Source organism: Urocitellus parryii, chromosome 5 (assembly GCF_045843805.1).
Source record: "Urocitellus parryii isolate mUroPar1 chromosome 5, mUroPar1.hap1, whole genome shotgun sequence".
NCBI classification, from domain to species: Eukaryota; Metazoa; Chordata; class Mammalia; order Rodentia; family Sciuridae; genus Urocitellus; species Urocitellus parryii.
In genome coordinates, this window is record NC_135535.1 from 107739143 (window position 1) to 107757813 (window position 18671).

General features: G+C 49.2%; 1 protein-coding gene across 1 annotated transcript; it reads left to right on the forward strand.

Moving 5' to 3' along the window:
• The first annotated feature begins 4518 nt into the window (after positions 1-4518).
• On the forward strand, positions 4519-18487 carry Tnfrsf1a (TNF receptor superfamily member 1A). Its single transcript, XM_026403253.2, has 10 exons — positions 4519-4858; positions 12762-12915; positions 13125-13253; positions 13523-13672; positions 13901-13979; positions 16484-16557; positions 16667-16780; positions 17115-17143; positions 17328-17565; positions 17648-18487. The coding sequence occupies exons 1-10, from the start codon at positions 4820-4822 to the stop codon at positions 17953-17955; spliced, it is 1314 nt and encodes a 437-aa protein (XP_026259038.2). The 5' UTR covers positions 4519-4819; the 3' UTR covers positions 17956-18487.
• Positions 18488-18671: the final 184 nt, after the last annotated feature.

The following is an 18671-nucleotide window of genomic DNA, read 5'->3' on the forward strand; positions in this document are numbered from 1 at the left end:
CCAGCCCCAGGCTGGCCTGGCCACACTGCCATCCAGTGATACAGATGTCTGCTCCTTTTCTTGAACTTGGGTGGGAAACCCCACCCGAAAGCCCCCTTTGTTAGCTCTTGGGCAATTCCCCTTCACTGACTTTAGGGCAGGAGCTTGAGCAGACCAGTGTAGAAAGGTTTGGTCATTCCCAGTCATTCCCAAGACGCTTCTAGTCTCATACTCCACACCCCTGCAGAGATGCCCCAGTGCCTCTGCCCTGTGTCCTTCATTCCCCTGCGCGACTGCTCAAGCTATTTCCTCAGCCTGGACACTTGCCTCACCAATCTGGAGGACTATGCATCCTTTAGAACCCTTTCAGATACCATTACTTCCTTGAAGGCTTCTGCCCCATCTTGTCTTCCCAGAATTGATTACCCACTCTCCTTTGGACTCCCATGGCCCACTATAACATCTTCTGGATTGCTGATGTTGCATTAGACTTTTGTGTTCACCTGTGTCTGCCTCCCCGACTAGACTGTGAGCTCCTTGTGGTCATTTCTATATTCTCCAGATCTAGCCCAGTGTCCCACTTGGAGCAAGTAGGCAGGTTCTCAATAAATGTTTGTTGCATAAAGCAATGTCTGCTGAGTTGGATGGGGCCCTAAGAAGAGGGTAGGGAGTGGACACAAGTCGCAAAGTCAGTGCCCACTCTTCTGGGAGGTCCTGGGGCAAAGAGGGCCCAGAGAGACTACCGTGCCCTCTGGCTCACCGTGGAAGAGATCATTCTTCGGGTGCCTTACAGGAGAGAAACTATCTTATGAGTTCATTCACAGGTGTGGCAGAGGATTGCTATGTGCCCATCACCATATTAAGGTGGAGGGGGAAGACTTGGTGTTCTGCAGTGATTGGTAAGACTCTGCTCTCTGCAAGGTCTGAACCTCCCTTTCCTTTCCAACTTCAGTCACCATCATCATTAACTCTCCGCTCCATTGCTAAGTACCAGTCATCACCCAGCCACAGTATAACCCTCATCTGACCTCCTGCCCATCAACTGCCTAAGCAGTGGAAAAGGATGAGACGCAGGCCAGTTTCTTCTGAAACCTCAGAGCTCTATTTAGTCTTACTCACGTTTCATCATAGAGAAGAGCAGAGAAAAATCATTCTCGTTTCAATGAAGGAGAAATTGAGATCCAAGGAGAGGCTGAGGGGTATCTGGGTAGAACCCTATTTGTCTGATCCCAGTCCTTCTACCCCTCCAGCATCAGATCTAGAACCCAGAAGTAACCCCTTTTTCATTATCTTTGGGATACTTCCCCTGTGGCCTTGGTTTTATTCCTGTTATTTACAGTCTGTCCTGAGGATCCAGAGGCAAAAAGGATCTTGAGGAAAGAGGAGGAGTTGGTAAAGGGAGTGGGGACATAGGAAGGGTCATGAGCCAAAATGACGTGGCGACTTCTGACTTCCCTTTCCTAGATTCAGGCTGATGAGGGGGAAATGGTGCTGTCCTGATAGTTTCCACGGTCAGAGTCCTCAGGTAGCTTCTGCTCTTATCTTCTCTCTACCATAGTCTTGGTCTCCGCCTTGTCCCACCCCGTGCCCAGTGCCCTCTCCTCTGGCTGGGGAGGGAGCACCTACTGGACTAAGCTGGATCGATTGTAGATGGTGCAATCCCTACCATGCTCCAGTTTCTCCTTGCCTGCCTGTACTTCCTCCCTGAGGTCTTTCCTCATCTCTATCTCGTCCTAAGAGTTGGCATCAGGGTGTTAGAGAAAAAAGTGATTAAATGGCCTCCTTTTCCTGATTGGGCTTAGTGGGTACAGTGATTTCCCCAGGTTTATAATTTTTACAGAGTTAGCCTGGAACTCAGGTCTCTTTCTATGACTCACCCTGCCTCCCCGTGATAGGATGAAGTCCCGAATGACAGAGGTGGAGCTAGAACCCACGTCACTCAGAGTTCAGTGCCCTTTTGGGTTACGTATGTGTGTGTTTGTGTGTGGGTGCACGTGAGACGTGATAGGGGAGGGGCATCTCTGCTATCTGAAGCTCTTTCTTTTCTTCCTCCTTTGTCTCAATAAACCTGACTCGGACTCTGTCATCCCCCGTTCTGTTTTTTCATTTCTTTCCCACTTCACCCACCATTATTGTTTCTACCCCCGAAAGGATCACAGTCTCACTTTCACCTCCTCCATTAAACTAGCTAAGTTTTCATAGCCCTAGATCCACCCATTGCTCACCATCTTTTCTTCTTCTTTTTAATAGAATTTTATTGAATAATTCAGTATCACATGTGCCAAGGGTTTAAACTTAATGAGTAAAGCAACAATTATCCTAAATCATGAAAGAAATTCACCTTTTGTGCCAAGCTTTGTGTTAATGGCTTTGGCAGTTTGTACAGACTATTGAGAGTCTTTGTAATATTAAAAAGGGGACATTGATGTTGTCATTAATTTTAATATGAACTATTAATATTGCCACCACTTATAAAATGCTTAATGTATGGCAAACACTTGCTAAACACTTTATATGCATTTAATCATAAAATCAACTCTGTGAGAGGTATTAGTGAGTTTCTCATTTATTTAACTCCCCCCCCCCCCCCCCAGTGCTGGGGCTTCAGACCAGGGCTTTACACATGCTAAGCAGGCTCTCCACTAGGCTACATCCCCAAGCCTCACATTCATTTTAGGGATGAGGAGCCTGAGGCTCTCCTGGTTTCTTCACAATGGAAAGTGGCCAGTCTGACCCTTGCACTACATTCTTTTCTTTTTTATTTGTTCTTTTTAATCACACATGACAGCACAATGTGTTTTGACATATTATTCATACATGCACATTCTTCCATTCTTGTGGTTGTACATCATGTGGAGTTACACTGATCATGTACCTTGCACTACATTCTAATGAACTTGTTTTCTTCCAAAGCTCTGCTTGGGCCTCACTCCTACTGTACCTGGACTTTTTGTATGTTGATGGTGAACCCTTCCTCTGTGAGTCCACTTTCAACCTACTAGTTCTCCAGAAGCTGGAGGACAGGGTAAAGTCAGTCCCACCACCAGTGGGGGCACCTAAACCCTCCATTCCCATTTACAGATGCCCTGCCTTTAGGGTTAGGATGGCAGAGGCAAGAAAACCAGAGGCAGGAAAAGCTAAGGCAGGAGGGCTTGGGGCTGGAAGGTCAGCTGGTGGATCAAAGGGAGAAGAGGCAGGGAGCTCTAGCTTTACATCATAAAGCCCCGGGACAGCACTTTCTGGTCCCCCTGTGTTTTCTACAGCCTCAGCACCTGAAAGACTTAGCCTATGGGGGAAGGCATTGTATTCCGTGGGCATTTGAGTCAATATTGTACTCAGGGTATAGAATTTGCTTGGGAGAAGCCCTGCCTAAACTGGGATAGTATTTTACATTAACAGAGGATGACAGGATATGGGGACTGAGAGGGACCCTGACAACAAAACAAACAAGAAAGGAAGAAAAAAAAAAGACCCCAAAGGACAAACAAAAATAAACCCCAAGGGGACATTGGGAAAAGTGGCACTGTGTCTCTCATAGACAAAGGGGGCCCTTTGTTTGCAAATTAAGAATTGGGGGTTCTCTGCCTCTAAATGCTATGTATCTCTGGCCCTCACTCTTCTCTTCTAGAGAGTCAGGGGGTTGCCATAAATTCTGTTTCTAGGGTCAGTTCTGATGGATGTGACAAAATATTTGGGAAAAGGGTGTTGGAAATGGACTTTTGATATCTCCTGGAGATACCCAAATATCCAAAGCATCTTCACAAATAGTCTCATTGATCTTCATGGCCTCATTTCCCCTTGTAGGTGGGCAGACACTTTATCCCCTTTAATAAGAGGAACCAATCAAAGCTCAGGAGCAGGGTTGCCTGATGTCCCACAGTTGGTGGCAGAGCTGGGATCAACAGCTGGGGGCACCTGTCAGGTGAAAACTGGTTAAGAGCGAGAGGGTGGGGGCCAAGGGTTAAGGTCCCAATTAGGGCAGAAAACTAAGATGAGAATTGACTTTGAGTATTGGATGGGCAAACTCCCACCAGAGAGGGGGAATAGAATGCCAGTGGGAACTCCAGGGTAAAGGGGAGGGCCACTAAGAAACACTGAGTACTTCCCACAGTCAGACGTTTGTGTATTGTTTCAGTAAATCCATACAGGAACCATGGGAGATAGGCTGTCCTGGCCTTGCAAATCAAAAAACAGGCTCAGAGAGGTTAGATCCTGTGTTTAAAATCACCTAGCTAAAAAGTAGTGGGTTCTGAACTGAACTTAGTCATTTTGACAATTTGACTCCAAAATCATAGGTCTTCCCATTCGTAGCTGAGAAAGGCCAGGGCCGGGGGCGGCTGGGGAGGGGGTGGTGTCAGTGCACCTTGGGGTTTGGTTGCGAGTGGGTGGATGGGTGGGCCCAGGGTGCCAGGCCGCGGGATCTGGGGCTCTGGTGCCTCTGACTGGGCTGCAAAGCGTTAAAGAACCTTGGCCCCCTCCACCCTCCACCCCCGCCTCCTCCCCGGGCTCTTCCTGTCCCTGTTGCAACACCGCCCGCCACTCTCCCTTCCCCTCCCACCTCTCTCTCCTCTCGGCTTTAATTTTCTCCTGTAAGTTCTTGAGATTCAGGCTCCATTTCTGGCCTCCCGGGTTCAAGGTCCCTGGTCCCGGGTTGTGATATCCTGCCCCAAGTTTCAACGCTCAACCCCCACCCTCACCCCAGGGCCCAGACGGCGCTGGGGACCTCCTGGTCAGACCCGTGCGACTCCGGTCGCTGCCGCGCCGCTGGCGCCGCCACCACCGCCGCCGCCGCCGTCGCCCCGAGCCCCAATGGGGGAGTGAAGCCCACAGCCGGCCCGACATGGGCCTCCCCATCGTACCTGGCCTGCTGCTGCCACTGGTGAGACCCGGGTCAAAGGGAAGAGTGGGCTGGGGGCATGCGCCTCCTGGCAGGAGGGGACCGGACTTTCCCGCCTCGGCCTGTCCTTGGTGCCAGTCTCAGGCCGGCTTGGCTTGACCTCAGGCGCTGACCGGTCAGGTTTCCCCAATCACCCTTCTCTAGGAGAAGGGGCTGCACTGAGGCAGGGGCAGTAGGGGGCAGGGAGGGACGAGTTTGAAAGGGAGAGAGTGAAAAGAAGCTCTGACAGCCCAGGAAGTTGGATTGGGCCAGGGGGTGTCTGGGAATTTGGGGGTTGGTGGAAGGTCAAGGGTGGGGCGGATTTGGAAGGGGGGAAGAAAGGAAGGAAAGAAGGAGGTGGATCCTCTTGGAGTCCAGATGATTCGGAATTTAGTCCCCCTGGGCAGCTGGATGGCTCAGGAGTATGTTGGGTGGTAAGGCCACCTGTGGAATTCAGCTGAGCAACCTGTTAGAGCGCAGGAGTTGAATGGCTTGTGAAATGGGGAAACTGAGCCTGGGAAGCAGATGATGGGTCGGTGGGGTGGGTTTGGGATGCTGTGTGGTGGGGGGATTGGAGAGTGGAGTGAGATACTGGGTAGGGACAAGCAACCAGTGGATAGCTGTCTTGGGCCCTGGGAGGCCCAGGTTTCCCACCTGGGGGCATACTCTGTCCTTCTGCCTCAGCCTCAGCCTCAGCTCCCAGACTCCTTCCAACCCCCTCCCCATAGACCTAAACAACAATGATTTGGTTTCTAAATCCTCTGTTCAGTTTGGGGAAGTTGGTAGCAAGTTGTTTTCGTCACTGGAAAATGTCCCTTTCTCTGGCCTCAGCCTTGTTTTAACGTATCCTTGATCTTCACCTGTGTCCTGGAATCATCTTGCTCAGATACCTGGAGTCCCCAGTTTCCCTGCTTAGTGGGGTGGACTTTCCTACCTTTGTGGGCAGTTTCTCTGGGTCCCTACTGTTCCCTGTCTTTTCCCCACCATGCATGCCTTCCTTTTCTGTCACTCTCCTGAGCCCTGCTGTGAGCACCTTTCATCCTTCCCTCCACCTCTGTTCTCTGATCTAGTCTCACATTTCTAGACTTCAAGCGGCACCTGTCTCTGTTATGTCTCTTCTCATTTCTCCATCTTCCTGTTTCCCCAGTCCTACCTTTTCTTCCCATCTTAAGACTGTCCTTCCATTGGCTACTCTCCCCGCACCATCCAGCTGCCCTGTCCTCTTAATTCTGTTCTCTCTGTGGTGGTCGATCACCTGGATTCATGCCACAGCTTGTGAACCTAAGCCGGTTATTGACCACTAATGCTTTAAGTTCTTTATCTTTAAAATGGACATAATCATGATGACCTTGTAGTGTTATTTTTAAGATTAAATAGATGGATACATGTTAAGTGTATTTTCAATTTATTAAGTGCCTACTCTGTGAAAGACACTGTTTCAGGTGCTGGGATTTCAGTGGTGTATGAAATTCCTACTCTCAAGTTTATGGTCCAGTAGGGATAACAGAAAGCACTCAATAAATCTTTAGCTTGTACATTATCGTCATTAGTGGTATTAGTAGTAATTATTCAGTGGCTACTTGTGTTTGGAAAACAGAAAGTAAAGGTAGTCTGAATATGGGTAAATGCCTGGGCTAGGAATATAGCTTAGTAGCAGAGTACTTGTCTAGCATTTGTGAGTTTAATCCTCAGCATGGGGTACGGGGAGAGTGCCTGGTACCAGACTGCTGCAGCCCTGGTGGGGATGTGACCATTAGGGATGGAAACCTTGCCTGGAGCTGAGGGGGCAACAGGAGACAGGCAAGGTCTGTAGAGGGTTGTCCATGGGCTTTGCAGGTGAGCACCATTCAACTAACAGTACAGAGCACACAGAACAGAGCACAGAGTATATGGTGTATGTGTGAGTGGGAGGTGCTGGTGGGAATAGGGAACAATGAATACGGGAAGAGTGTGGCAAAGCAAGTAGGAGTTTGCTATTCTCAAAGAGTTTGCAGTCTAGGGGCCAAGATAGCAAAAAAAGTAAAAATGACTTCAGAACACACTGGAGGAGCCAGGCTCCTATAATAGGGTTGGGGATGTGGCTTAGTGGTTGAGTACCCTTGAGGTCAATCCCGGTACCCCGAGGAAAAGACCCATTGGAGTCCAGCTGCCTTTCTTTTTTTCTTTTTCTTTTCTTTTCTTTTCTTTTCTTTTCTTTTCTTTTCTTTTCTTTTCTTTTCTTTTCTTTTCTTTCTTTCTTTCTTTCTTTCTTTCTTTCTTTCTTTCTTTCTTTCTTCTTCTTCTCCTTCTTCTCCTTCTTTTCCTTCTCCTTCTCCTTCTTCTCCTTCTTCTCCTTCTTCTCCTCCTCTTCTTCTTCTTCTTCTTCTGTACCAAAGATTTAGCTCAGGGGTAGTTTACCATTGAGCCACATCCCCAATCCTTTTTCATATTTTATTAAAAGACAGGGTCTTAGGGCTGGGACTGTAGCTCATTGTTAAAGTGCTTGCCTCACATGTGTGAGGCACTGGGTTTGATCCTCAGTACCACATAAAAAGAAAAAAAAAAAAAGAAAAAGAAAAGACAGGGTCTTGCTGAGTTGCTCAGAGCCTTGCTAAGTTGCTGAGGCTGGCTTTAAACTTGTGATCCTCCTGCCTCAGCTTCCTGAGCTGCTGGGATTACAGGCATGCGCCACTGTACCCAGCTCCAGCTGCTTTTTCTTGCTTAGTGAATCTCAGCTCCAGGAAACCAGGAGTTTCCCCAGCTGATTCAGGAGTCTCTGCTAAGCTGTGGGCTGGAGCGCTCTTCCCATCCTAGGGCTTACAGTGGACTGTCTTCAACTCATTGAGAGTTCTTAAGAGGATGATTATCCATCTCAGCATCCCCATCATCCACATGGGGCCTGGCACAAAGACTGTCCCTTAACTGTTGAATCAATTAAGGAACAAGAGATTGGTTGGATGAAATGAGGGAAGGAAAGCCTCATAGAAAAGTGGATTTGGAGCTGACGTCTAAGTCACTGTCTGGCAGCTAAAAGGGAGGAAGGCAGAGGAATTGGGAGACTGGTTTGGGGAAATGTAGAGGAATGGAGAGATGGGATTTTGTTGAGAGGTGGTGGGGACAGGAGCTAAATATCTACTAGCTGGCCTGGAACGTCCATGTGAGGAACAGTAGAAAATGAGAGTGGAAATATTGGAGTGAGTGGGTATGTGTGAAAAAGAACCTTGAATATGGATCCAGGTGGAGAGTTTCATCCATTAACTATTCTTCAGAGGCCCATTCTGTGCCTAGACTATGTTCAGAATAAAAGTGCCTAGATATCCCTGACATGTGCATTCAGGGAAGGAATGAAAATGATGTTTCCAGCAGGCCCTGGAGATGGAGAAGATTCTCACACTTGTGGAACAAGTTGAAGCCTGAACACAGATAAGAAAGTATGTGGGAAGCCTGACAAGGTGGCTGCAGTCCCAGCTCCCTGGGAGGCTAAGGCAGAAGAATCACTTGAGCCAGGAGCTCAGAGCATTCTGAGCAGCATAGGAAAGATTGGAACAGGGAAGAGAAAGACCTTTGCAATCATCAATAATCCAGATGTGAGGCCATCGAGGAACATGGAGAAGAAAGAAAAATCACAGAGGAAAGACTGGCAAATGAACTGATAGGACAGCAGCAGGGTTAGGGACAGGGGCTGTGAGGAGAGGGCTGGGCAAATGTCTTGGCATTGGCACCAGGAATTTTGTGGTGTGACTCTAGGTGAGAGATGAATGAATTAAGTTTGGGGCATATTAAGGGTTGGGGACTAGCCAAGTGGAAGTGTGGTCTTAACAGCGGGTTCTCAAAATCTTCAGTAGAGGCATGTGCGTGTGTGTGCGTGTGTGTGCCTGTGTGTGTTGGGAATGCTGAGTCTGAAAACTCTCCCCAGGATATAAATGTACTTCAATGCGGGGAGTGCTGTCTCCCCACTTCCCTCTTGAAGTCATGGTTAGTTTCAACTAGAATGGAAGACAGACTGATCAATCCATGTTAATCTGTCCCTCTAGTTCTGTGGGCCTGATACTGAGAGGATTCCCGTGAGGGGAAGATAGGGTTCTGACCAAGATACTCTCTGATCTCTCATTTCATGGGGCTTGTGGTCTGTTTGGGAAGATCATATCTATTCATCTTAAATAACCTTTGTATGATAAGAGACCAAAGTAGGTATGGTCAGTTCGTGTTACTCAAGGTTGCTGGGGGATGAGTGGCTAATGAACTTGGGTGGGGAAAACATGTGTCATCATCAATAGAGGGCTTCATGGTGGGGGTGGGATTTCAACAGGGTCCTTGGAGGAGACAATATCATGAGCTCTTCCAAGATCTTGACATTAAATGAACAAACACATTTTAATTTAATGAACACATTGTTGTGGGGAAATGGCAGAGCAAAGTGGGTCCCTGAGCAGTGACTGGGTCAGGGTTAGACCACAGGGTCCATCTCTACTTCTCCGCTCTGCTCTGCAGTCCTGGGACCAGCACCGGAAGTCACACTTTAAAGTCTCCCCAGACGGAAGTTGTGGGGGGAGATGAAGAGGTGCTGGGTCACCCCCTCAAGTCTCTCTCCACAGGAACCCCCAGCTTCCTGCCCTTCCTCTGCTCCAAGTAGAGGCAGTCAGACTGGGGTTGGGCCCTCAGAGCTCACCTCCTGGTTTTGCCACTTAAGGCAAGTGCTATGGATTGGGCTCACTGGGCCAGCTGGTGCCAACAAATGGTGCCCACTGGTGGGGAGCCTGAGGGCCCTGGCACCTCAGGGTCAGAAAGGGCTGGCCTGGAGCATGCTGTGAGCAGTGAGAGGCTTGAGCAATAGAGCTGGTTCCTTCTCACATCTCTTTTGCTTGCTCTCTCATTCCTGGAAATGAGTTTTTATGGCTCTGCAGTTTTTCCTGTGCAGTCACTGGGCTTGGGAAGGAGCTATGGAGCCTCAGAACTGGCCCTATTTTCTAGGGATTGTCCGGGGGACTTCAGGGAGGTTCCCAAACCCAACACAACTAGCCAGAACAAGGCAGGCTGTGGGAATGTGGTGAACCCAGAGTGGGAGGGCAGCCTCCCTTGGCTTCCTATTGGAACTAAGGGGTGTCAGGAGGCTGGTGCAAGAGTCCAGGGAAGGGTTTATCTGTCCTTCAACTTGTTGAACTGGGAGAAGAAAAAGGGCGGGGCCTAGTCTAAAGGAAGGATGCGGAGGGAGGGAGGGAAGGAACTGAGTGGCCCTCTGGGAGGGGCAGCTATTGACCTGATGGGCGGAAGCCAAGGGTCGAGGGAGACTTCCCTTTGGGATGGACCGGGAGAGGGAGGCATTTCCCTGAAATCTGTGGGCCAAGTGGGACAGGGGTTCATTGCCTGTCTCTTTTAAGGAGAACAGGGGGTGAAAAGGGGTGCTGAGTAGAGTGGGAGGAAGAGATGGGCCCACTGGAGGAAGGGACGAGATGGCATCCTACTTGCTGGCTGGCCCTGCCTTTTGCTGACTCATGACCCTTGAGGAGCTGGGGAAGCTGAAGTTGATAGTTCCTTCTCCTCTCCCCTCTATCCCCTCCCTCTGGACTGAGTCACTGGGGCGGAGCTGCTGGGAAAAGATTTCCCCTTCCCGGATCTGACTTAACCCCCAAAGTTCTGGATAGGGAGGGACACATGTGTGCTGGCCTGAGAAAGCCTCTCTCCTTACTTGCCTCTATGAGGCCCATTCCTCACTGGCCAGAGGTCCCTGAAAAGCCCCTCAGTGCCTCTTCCTGACTGCCTCTGCCCATTGGCTTTGCTCCAAGCCCCTTGGATGGGATTCAAAGTGTCAGTGACCTTAGGTACTCCATGTTCTTCTTCGGGTAAAGGAACCACACATTTCAGGATTGGGAAGTTCTTCCCATAACCAACCTTTCCTGTTGCCCTTGGAGCCCCTGCCCTCTGAGTGTGTGGGCACACGCCTGCCTACAGCCTACAGGGGTTGCTACTGTTTCTGTGTATGGCTTCCCATGTTTGTGGCTGAGGTTTGAGCTTCCGGACCTGCGCAGCCGCTGGCAGCAGTGGCTCCTGGCAGATGACAGGGTGCAACTTGCCTGCCTGCTTGGAGCTGTTAGGACCTCAGGGCCTGCAGGGAGCTGTCAAGGCTGGGCACTGTGGCCTGCCAGGCCTTCTCCTGGGTTTCTGTGATCCAATTAGTCTGATTCTCCCCAGTGGGGCTGCTCTTTTTTTTTTTTTTTTTTTTTTTGTGTGTGTGTGTGTGTGTGTTTGTGTGCTGGGGTTTAAACCAGAGAAATACTATCACTGAGCTACATAATCCACCCTTTTAAAATTTTATTTTGAGACAGGGTCTTGCTAACTTGCTCAGGGTCTCACTCAATTGCCCAGGCTGGTCTCAAACTTGTGCTCCTGCTGCCTGAGCTTCCTGAGAAACTGGAATTACAGGCATTTCATCATGTGCCATCATGCCAGGCTTATCCCAGTGTATAACAAACTTTTGAAGACATCCTAAATTGTTACAAAAAATGGCTCGTATCAGGGGGAAAGGAGAAGAATCAAGGCTCAGAGAGAACCAAAAATGAAGCCAGGACAGATTAAAGAGCAGTCTGAGTGGAGCTAAATACGACTTCTGGCTTTGCTTTCTCCATACTGAAACCAGAACCAGGAAAGCAATTTAGCTGCTGTGGGCCTGGCCCAAACCTACGCAGCTCTGAAATCTGCCTTCCAGATACCCTGCTGTGCAAAGGGCTGATCTCAGGCACACCCTCCTGACCAGTCGGTTGAGCCTGATCTCCAGCTTCTGGACAGCTCTAGTTACTTGTGACCTGCATGCCTTTGCCCACTCCTGCTCCCACCTAAAGTTTCTCACCGCCTACCCTATCCTTTACCCCTGAAGTTTCACTTTGACTCCCCTCCCCATTGGTCCTCACCAGCTTAGTGTGAGTGCTTGTAAATTTAGCTGTGGAAGGTGATGCGGCATGAAGTATGCGGGCAGGGTCCTGAGTAAGGTTTGATGCAAATGTATAAAGAAATGCTTGGCTGGGGGTGTAGTGCTTGCTTAGCTTATAGGAAAAACATGTCCTTCTTTTGCTTCTGCCCTTCTTCCCTAGGGATGGCACCTGTAGGAATGTCATTCACTTTCATCCCCATCTGATTTTCCCAAAATACTTTTTATAATTTATTTATTTTTGTGGTACTGGGGATTGAACCCAGCGGCACTTGATCACTAAGCTACATCCCCAGCCCTCTTTTAATGTTTTAGTTTGAGGCAGGGTTTTGTTAAGTTCCCCGGGCTGGTCTTGAATTTGTGATCTTCCTGACTCGGACTCTCACATTTCTGGAATTATAGGCATCCCCCACCATGCTCAGCTTATCCAAAATACTTTGTAGTGGTATAACAATCCAGGAAAGTTTACAGATCCTAACTGTTTACTTCTGTAAATGTTTACAAAGTGAATACACTGAGAACCCTGCCAGACACAGATGGAGAAACGTCACCTCAATCTTTAGGGTGGCTAGTTGGAAAAAAAAGGGCCATAGTGGAAGTGATCTGCCCGTTCCCAATCCAAAAAACATCTCCTGGGCTGGAGGTGTAGCATGTGTGCTTAGCACATGGGTGGACCTGGGTTCTAACTCCAACACTGCAAAGAACGACAACACTAAACCTTCCTTGAACATCTGCCCTGTGGCCAGCAATGTTGGCTGTGGGGGGGAACTGTGAATCAGGATAAGATATAGCCTGGGCCTGGGGCTTGCTAGACTTGATTTGAAGGAGCAAAACTTAGCACACAGGACAGCTAGAGAACAATTAAGATTGCTCTGCATCCCCTGTCCAAGGGGCGAACAGTTCCTTGAGGAAGGACTTGAGCCACAGAGGTTTTAGATTTGCTGCCCCTAGTCCGCCCGCCCCTCCCTCTCCTGATGGTGTCCCCTCTCTCTGATTCTTCCTCAGGTGTTTCTGAATGTGTTGGTGGGGATACACCCCTCAGGGGTCATTGGACTGGTGGCTCCTCTTATGGACCGAGAGAAGAGGGATAGTCTATGTCCTCAGGGGAAATACAACCACCCTCAAAATCATTCCATCTGCTGTACCAAGTGCCACAAAGGTAGGAGAAAGTGGTAACAGTGAGTCCCCTCAGTCGTGGGGCCTTGAGTCTTCCTTTGCTTGTTACAGATGTTCGAGAACTTAGGACCCACCCTGATTCCTCTAACTTTACTGCCTCTATTGGGCTGGAATTTTCTCCCTCTTTTCTTCTTCTAGAGCCTTCCTTCTGTGAGCTCTGAGCTCAGCCTAACCCTGACACCCCATTTGTAGGAACCTACTTGTACAATGACTGTCCAGGCCCAGGGCTGGACACGGACTGCAGGGAGTGTGAGAATGGCACCTTTACTGCTTCAGAGAACCACCTCAGACAGTGCCTCAGCTGCTCCATGTGTCGGAAAGGTGTGTCTCAGGAGAGGCTGAGGGCTCTAATGGGAGTGTGTATGGTCCAGACTCTTGGGGGGACTTGAGTGTCCTGTGAGGTATGTGCATTGATGCTGGGGGGTGTGGGCAGGATGAGTGTGCTCGTGTGGGCTGTATTCGTGGTGTGAATGTATGTTACAGAGACAGGTGCACGTGGTGGTGGGGGTGAAGGGACACAGGGAAAGGAGAAGTCGAGTAAATATGGCAAAGGGATGCAGAACTCAAGCCCCATCTTCTTCCCTCACCAGAACTATCCCAGGTGGAGCTTTCTCCTTGCACAGTGAACCAGGACACTGTGTGTGGCTGCAAGAAAAACCAGTTCCGCCAATATTTTAGTGGAAAACGGTTTCGCTGCATGACCTGCAGCCTCTGCCTCAACGGAACCGTGCATATCCCCTGTGAGTGTGGCCTGCCTGATCCCAAGACCAAGCTGTCTCCCTGCCCTGGGGTCAGCCCATCTCCCAGAAGGAAGGTCGTCACCTTGCTGCACCCCATGAGGAGTGTGCCTCTTCCTACTCCTGTGGTCATGGGTCTGAGAGCCATGTCCATCCCACCCTACTCCACTTTTGTCTTCTGATCCCCAGGGTGCAGGGTGCACCCTCTGTAGCTGTGCCTTCTCTCCACAGGCCAGGAGAGCCAGAACACCGTGTGCAACTGCCATTCAGGGTTCTTTCCAAAAGAAAATGAGTGTGTCTCCTGCAGTGAGTGAGTATCGGCCAGCAGCAGGTGTTGGATGGGGGACTGAGATGAGTGGGGTGACTGTGGTTGAGAGGCCCTAGCAGAGCAAGGGAAACACTCAGAATGAACATTCTCCTATTGGCCAGCCAAGTGGGAGACACTTCATCGAGATACCAGACGACCTTCCCTCTTCCCCAAAAAATGTTCCTCAAATCTTAATCCCAGCAGCTCTGGAGGCTGAGGCAGAAGGATCACAATTTCAAAGCCAGCCTCAGCAATTTAGCAGGGCCCTAAGGAACTCAGAAAGACCCTGTATCTAAATAAAATGTAAAAGAAGGGCTGGAGATGGGGCCCAGTGGTTAAGCTCCCGAAGGGTTCAATCCCCAGTGTGTGCGCGCGCGCGCGCACACACACACACACACACACACACACACACACAAAAGTCTTTGGATAGAAGCTCATTCCCCCAGGACTTGCAGTCCTTCCAATTCAGGTTTTCAAACACTTGAGCAACAGGGTATATTGTTGTTTATTGATTCTAGGACATCATCTACTTTCACATTTCTGAAATCAGACTGTGCCTTACAACAATTGATGATGTATCATGATTTAATTGGCAGCTTTTGAGCATGTGCTGTGTGTGTGGTATATCAAGAATGGTATCTCTTATTATTGATGGCATCTTAGGTTTGCTATGATATGGTATTTCTGCCCCAGTCCTCTTGATAAGGCCTTCTCACTCCTGGATCCATAGATGCTGTTCTTTTCTTTCTTTCTTTTCTCAATACCCAGGAGTGCTTTACTATTGAGGTACATTCCCAGCCTTTTTTATTTTTTATTTTGAGACAGAGTCTCGATAAGTTGCCTGGGCCGGCCTTAAAACTTGCTGAGGCTGACTTTGAACTTGCAATCCTTCTGCCTCTGCCTCCCAAGTCACTGGGATTACAGTGACTTGGCACCATGCCTGACTCAGAGGTTGTTCTTGCACACTTGCTTGCTAAGAAGAAATTTTGAGGGCCTAAATCCCAGCATAGCCACTTGGAAGCTGTACAACCTTGGGCAAGTTATTAACATCTCTGAGCCTTATTTTTCTTACCTTTAAAGTAAGGATAGTGGGGCTGAGGGTGTAGATCAGTGATAGAGCACTTGCCTAGCATTGGAAGGCCCTGGTTTCTGTCCCCAGTAACATACACACATACATACACACACTTACAAAAGTGTCTGACACAAAACTATTTATTTTCTTTTTTTCAACCAAGCGTTATTCTTCTTAAGAGTTTTTACCTTCATCCCACATGGTTTTCACCATGAGCTTGTGAGGTGGGCCAAAGTGCCTTTCACTGCTGTCAGATTTCTACTAAGAACTCATGTTCTCAAGCTCCTTCTAGCTTCCCCAATGTAGTTATCACTCCACATGTGAAAATGTGCTGCTTCTATAGAGGACTCTGGCTGCCCTTAGTGAGATGTAGGGGCATCTGTGTGGGGTGCAGCAAGGTGACAACCTTCCTTTCATGTGCATGTTTGTCACCCCCACACTCAAAGCCAGGTACTATCACTGGCAATGTTATTTGAGAAATAGTGCTTTAGACCTCTTGTGTTGTCTGCATTCCATCTCTGTGACATACTACCTGAGGCAATCAACTGATAAGGAGGAAAACTTTATTTTGGCTCAGAGTTTCAGAGGTTTTAGTCGATGGTCATTTGGCTCTACTATTTCTGGTCCTGTGATAAGGCAGAACATCATGGCTGGAGTATGTGGTAGACCAAAGCTGCTTACCTCATGGAGGTTGGAAAACAGGGAAAGAAAGAAACTGGGGGCAGGGGAGAGGGGCTGTGGGCCTGTTTTAATCCAAGAGCATGTCCACAGTGACCTAACTTCCTCCCACTAGGCCCCACCTCCTAGAGGTTCCACCACCTCCCAGTAGTGCCTCAGACTGGGACCCAGCCTTCAACACATTGGGGGGACATTCCAGATCCAAACCATAGCACCTCTCTCTGCCACAATCCTACCAACAATGTATTAATAAACAATATTATATTAATATTGTATTTGCACACTCATTAATAATTACCATTTATCAAGTACTGACTATGTCAGGCTAATTAGCCCTATTGTACTGGTGAGAACACTGAAGCTTAGAGGTGAAATGACTTGCTTATTTCACAGTGATACTTAATGAATGGGCTGGAATTTATATCCTGACCTTAACTACCTTGAATTTTTTTTTTCCCATGATGGAGATGGAACCTAGGGTCTGGTGCAAATGTTCTACCATTGAACTATACCCTGGTCTTGTAACCTTGAATGCTTTTAACTTTCTCAACATAGCTTTTTCAAGATCCCTTCTAAATCTAAAATTAAATAGTTCTGTGATTAACTGTTTCATTCTTTTGCATCACTTCTCAAGATAGGTTAAATTCCATTATATTAAGAGATAGCAAAAATGATTTGTAAAGCAAAGCATTTCCAACATTCTTTGTGTTCCTCTTGTTGTAGAGTCTCTTTTCACCAGTGCTGTCTCTTCTTTTAGATGTAAGAATACCCCAGACTGCATGAATTCGTGTCCACCCTTATCTGAAAATGTTCAGAACCCTCTGGACTCAGGTAAGGAGAAGCCATATTGTGCCCATGTTCACCTGGCCTCCTGCCACCCCATGCATCCCTGGCTGTTCCCCCTCCCCTCCCCATTTACTGTGATCTGCTTTTTCTTCAGGTACTACAGTGCTGTTGCCCCTGGTGATCCTCTTTGGTCTTTGTCTTTTTTCTTTACTCCTCATTGGTTTAATGTGCCGCTACCCGCGGTGGAAGTCCAAACTCTACTCCATTGGTGAGTAGTGCCTTTGGGAAGGGAAAGAGTGTTTGGTGGAGATGTAGGAGATTAGATGGGTAAGATGGAGGGATATGAGAGGAAGTGTCCTTTTAGTTTGCTGCTGAGGACTCCAAGCTGGAGGTGGTCCTGGATGGCTGGTGGGAGGTAACGTGGCATCAGTAGTTCTCTAGTCCCCAGGGCCACATAGGCCCTGAGGCGTGTCACCGCAAGTCCCCATGGCCAGTCCCAGTGCTGGTTGCCAGGGCTGAGAGGGGAAGTGAAATTTATGATGGTTTCTCTCTCTCTCCCTCTCTCTCTCTCTCTCTCTCTCTCTCTCTCTCTCTCTTCTCAGTTTGTGGAAAACCAACTCCAATAAAAGAGGTGAGATGAAACCTGGGACCTACCCCAAACTTCCCTGACTATTCCTCATAATTTTGGAATACCCAAATATCTTTCACCATATGGGCTCTAGTAGAAATCCCATTTATCCCCAGACCCTCCAGAATAAAGAAGTTTGAGTTCTTTTCTCTTCTCTTTCATTAATGCTGTGCCTTCTCTCTTTCAGGGGGAACTTGAAGGAATTCCTACCAAGCACCAAGACTCAGGCTCCAGTCCCTTCCTCAGCCCCACCCAACCCTCCTGCCCCACTGATTGGTCCAACTTCAGGGCTGTGTCACCTCTGAGGGAGGTGACCGCAACCCACCAAGGGGCTGACCCCATCCTCACCATGCCCGTCACCTCCACGCCCATCATCACCCAGGTTCAGAAGTGGGAGGACACCGCCGGCATGCAGCGCCCTGATGGTGAGTTTGGAGGGAGCAAAGCTAGGTGGAGGGTGCCAGGGAAGGGCCGCCAGTGGAGGTTCATTGTCTTTATCCTCTGTAGCCGACCCTGCGACGCTGTATGCAGTGGTGGATGGAGTGCCCCCGTCGCGCTGGAAGGAGTTGGTGCGGCGTCTGGGACTGGGTGAGCACGAGATCGAGAGGCTGGAGCTGCAGAACGGGCGTTGCCTGCGCGAGGCGCACTACAGCATGCTGGCTGCATGGCGGCAGCGCACACCACGACACAAGGCCACTCTGGACCTGCTGGGCCAAGTGCTCCGCGACATGGACCTGCTCGGCTGTCTGGAGGACATAGAGGAGGCGCTGCGTAGCTCCTCCTCCTTCTCGCCCACACCCAGCCTCCTCCGATGAGGCCACGCCCCCGCCTCAGGGAAGAACACTGTCCTTGTGACCGCTGCTTCCAACTCGCGCTTCCTGCAGGGATGATCTTGCGACATGCCCCCTGGACCTTGTTTTTCTGGAGAGAAAGGGCCTTGGAGGGAAAGGCGAGAGCCGGCAGCCGTCAGCCGGAGTCACTTACTCGGTGCTACCCGCTCCGTGTATATAGCTTTTCTCAGCTTGGCTGAGAGTTTCCAGAGCCCAAAGAGTGGTTTCTGGATAGGTGCACCGTGTCTCATGCCTGTTTTGGGTGTGGGGGACCCAGCAAGACTGCCTAGGGGCTCCTGGTTGGTCCTGGGCCCTTTTTCACAATAGATAAGCAATCTTTGAATCAATTATATCACACTAATGGAAACTTGGCACCATTTGCCCCCTGTCTGGGCAAGCACAGAGTAAGCTGATTTGTCCCAAAGCAGGGGCAAGCACAGAACAATGGGACTTCCAGCTGGAGCTGTGGACTTTTGTAAATACACTAAAACTGGGCAATTAAACCTCTGTGCCTGGAGGAGTGGTCATTCAGTGTGAGAGGCTGGGGCAGAGACCACAAATCTGAGCGGTGCAATGGTCCTGACTAGGGCCAGCAGTCCACTGCCATCATGCTAGCTGACAGAGGAGAAGGCTGGGCTTATTGTGATTCCCCTTCCCAAGTTTTCGTTCTTCTCCTACTGATCTAGCACAGACCAAGCAGT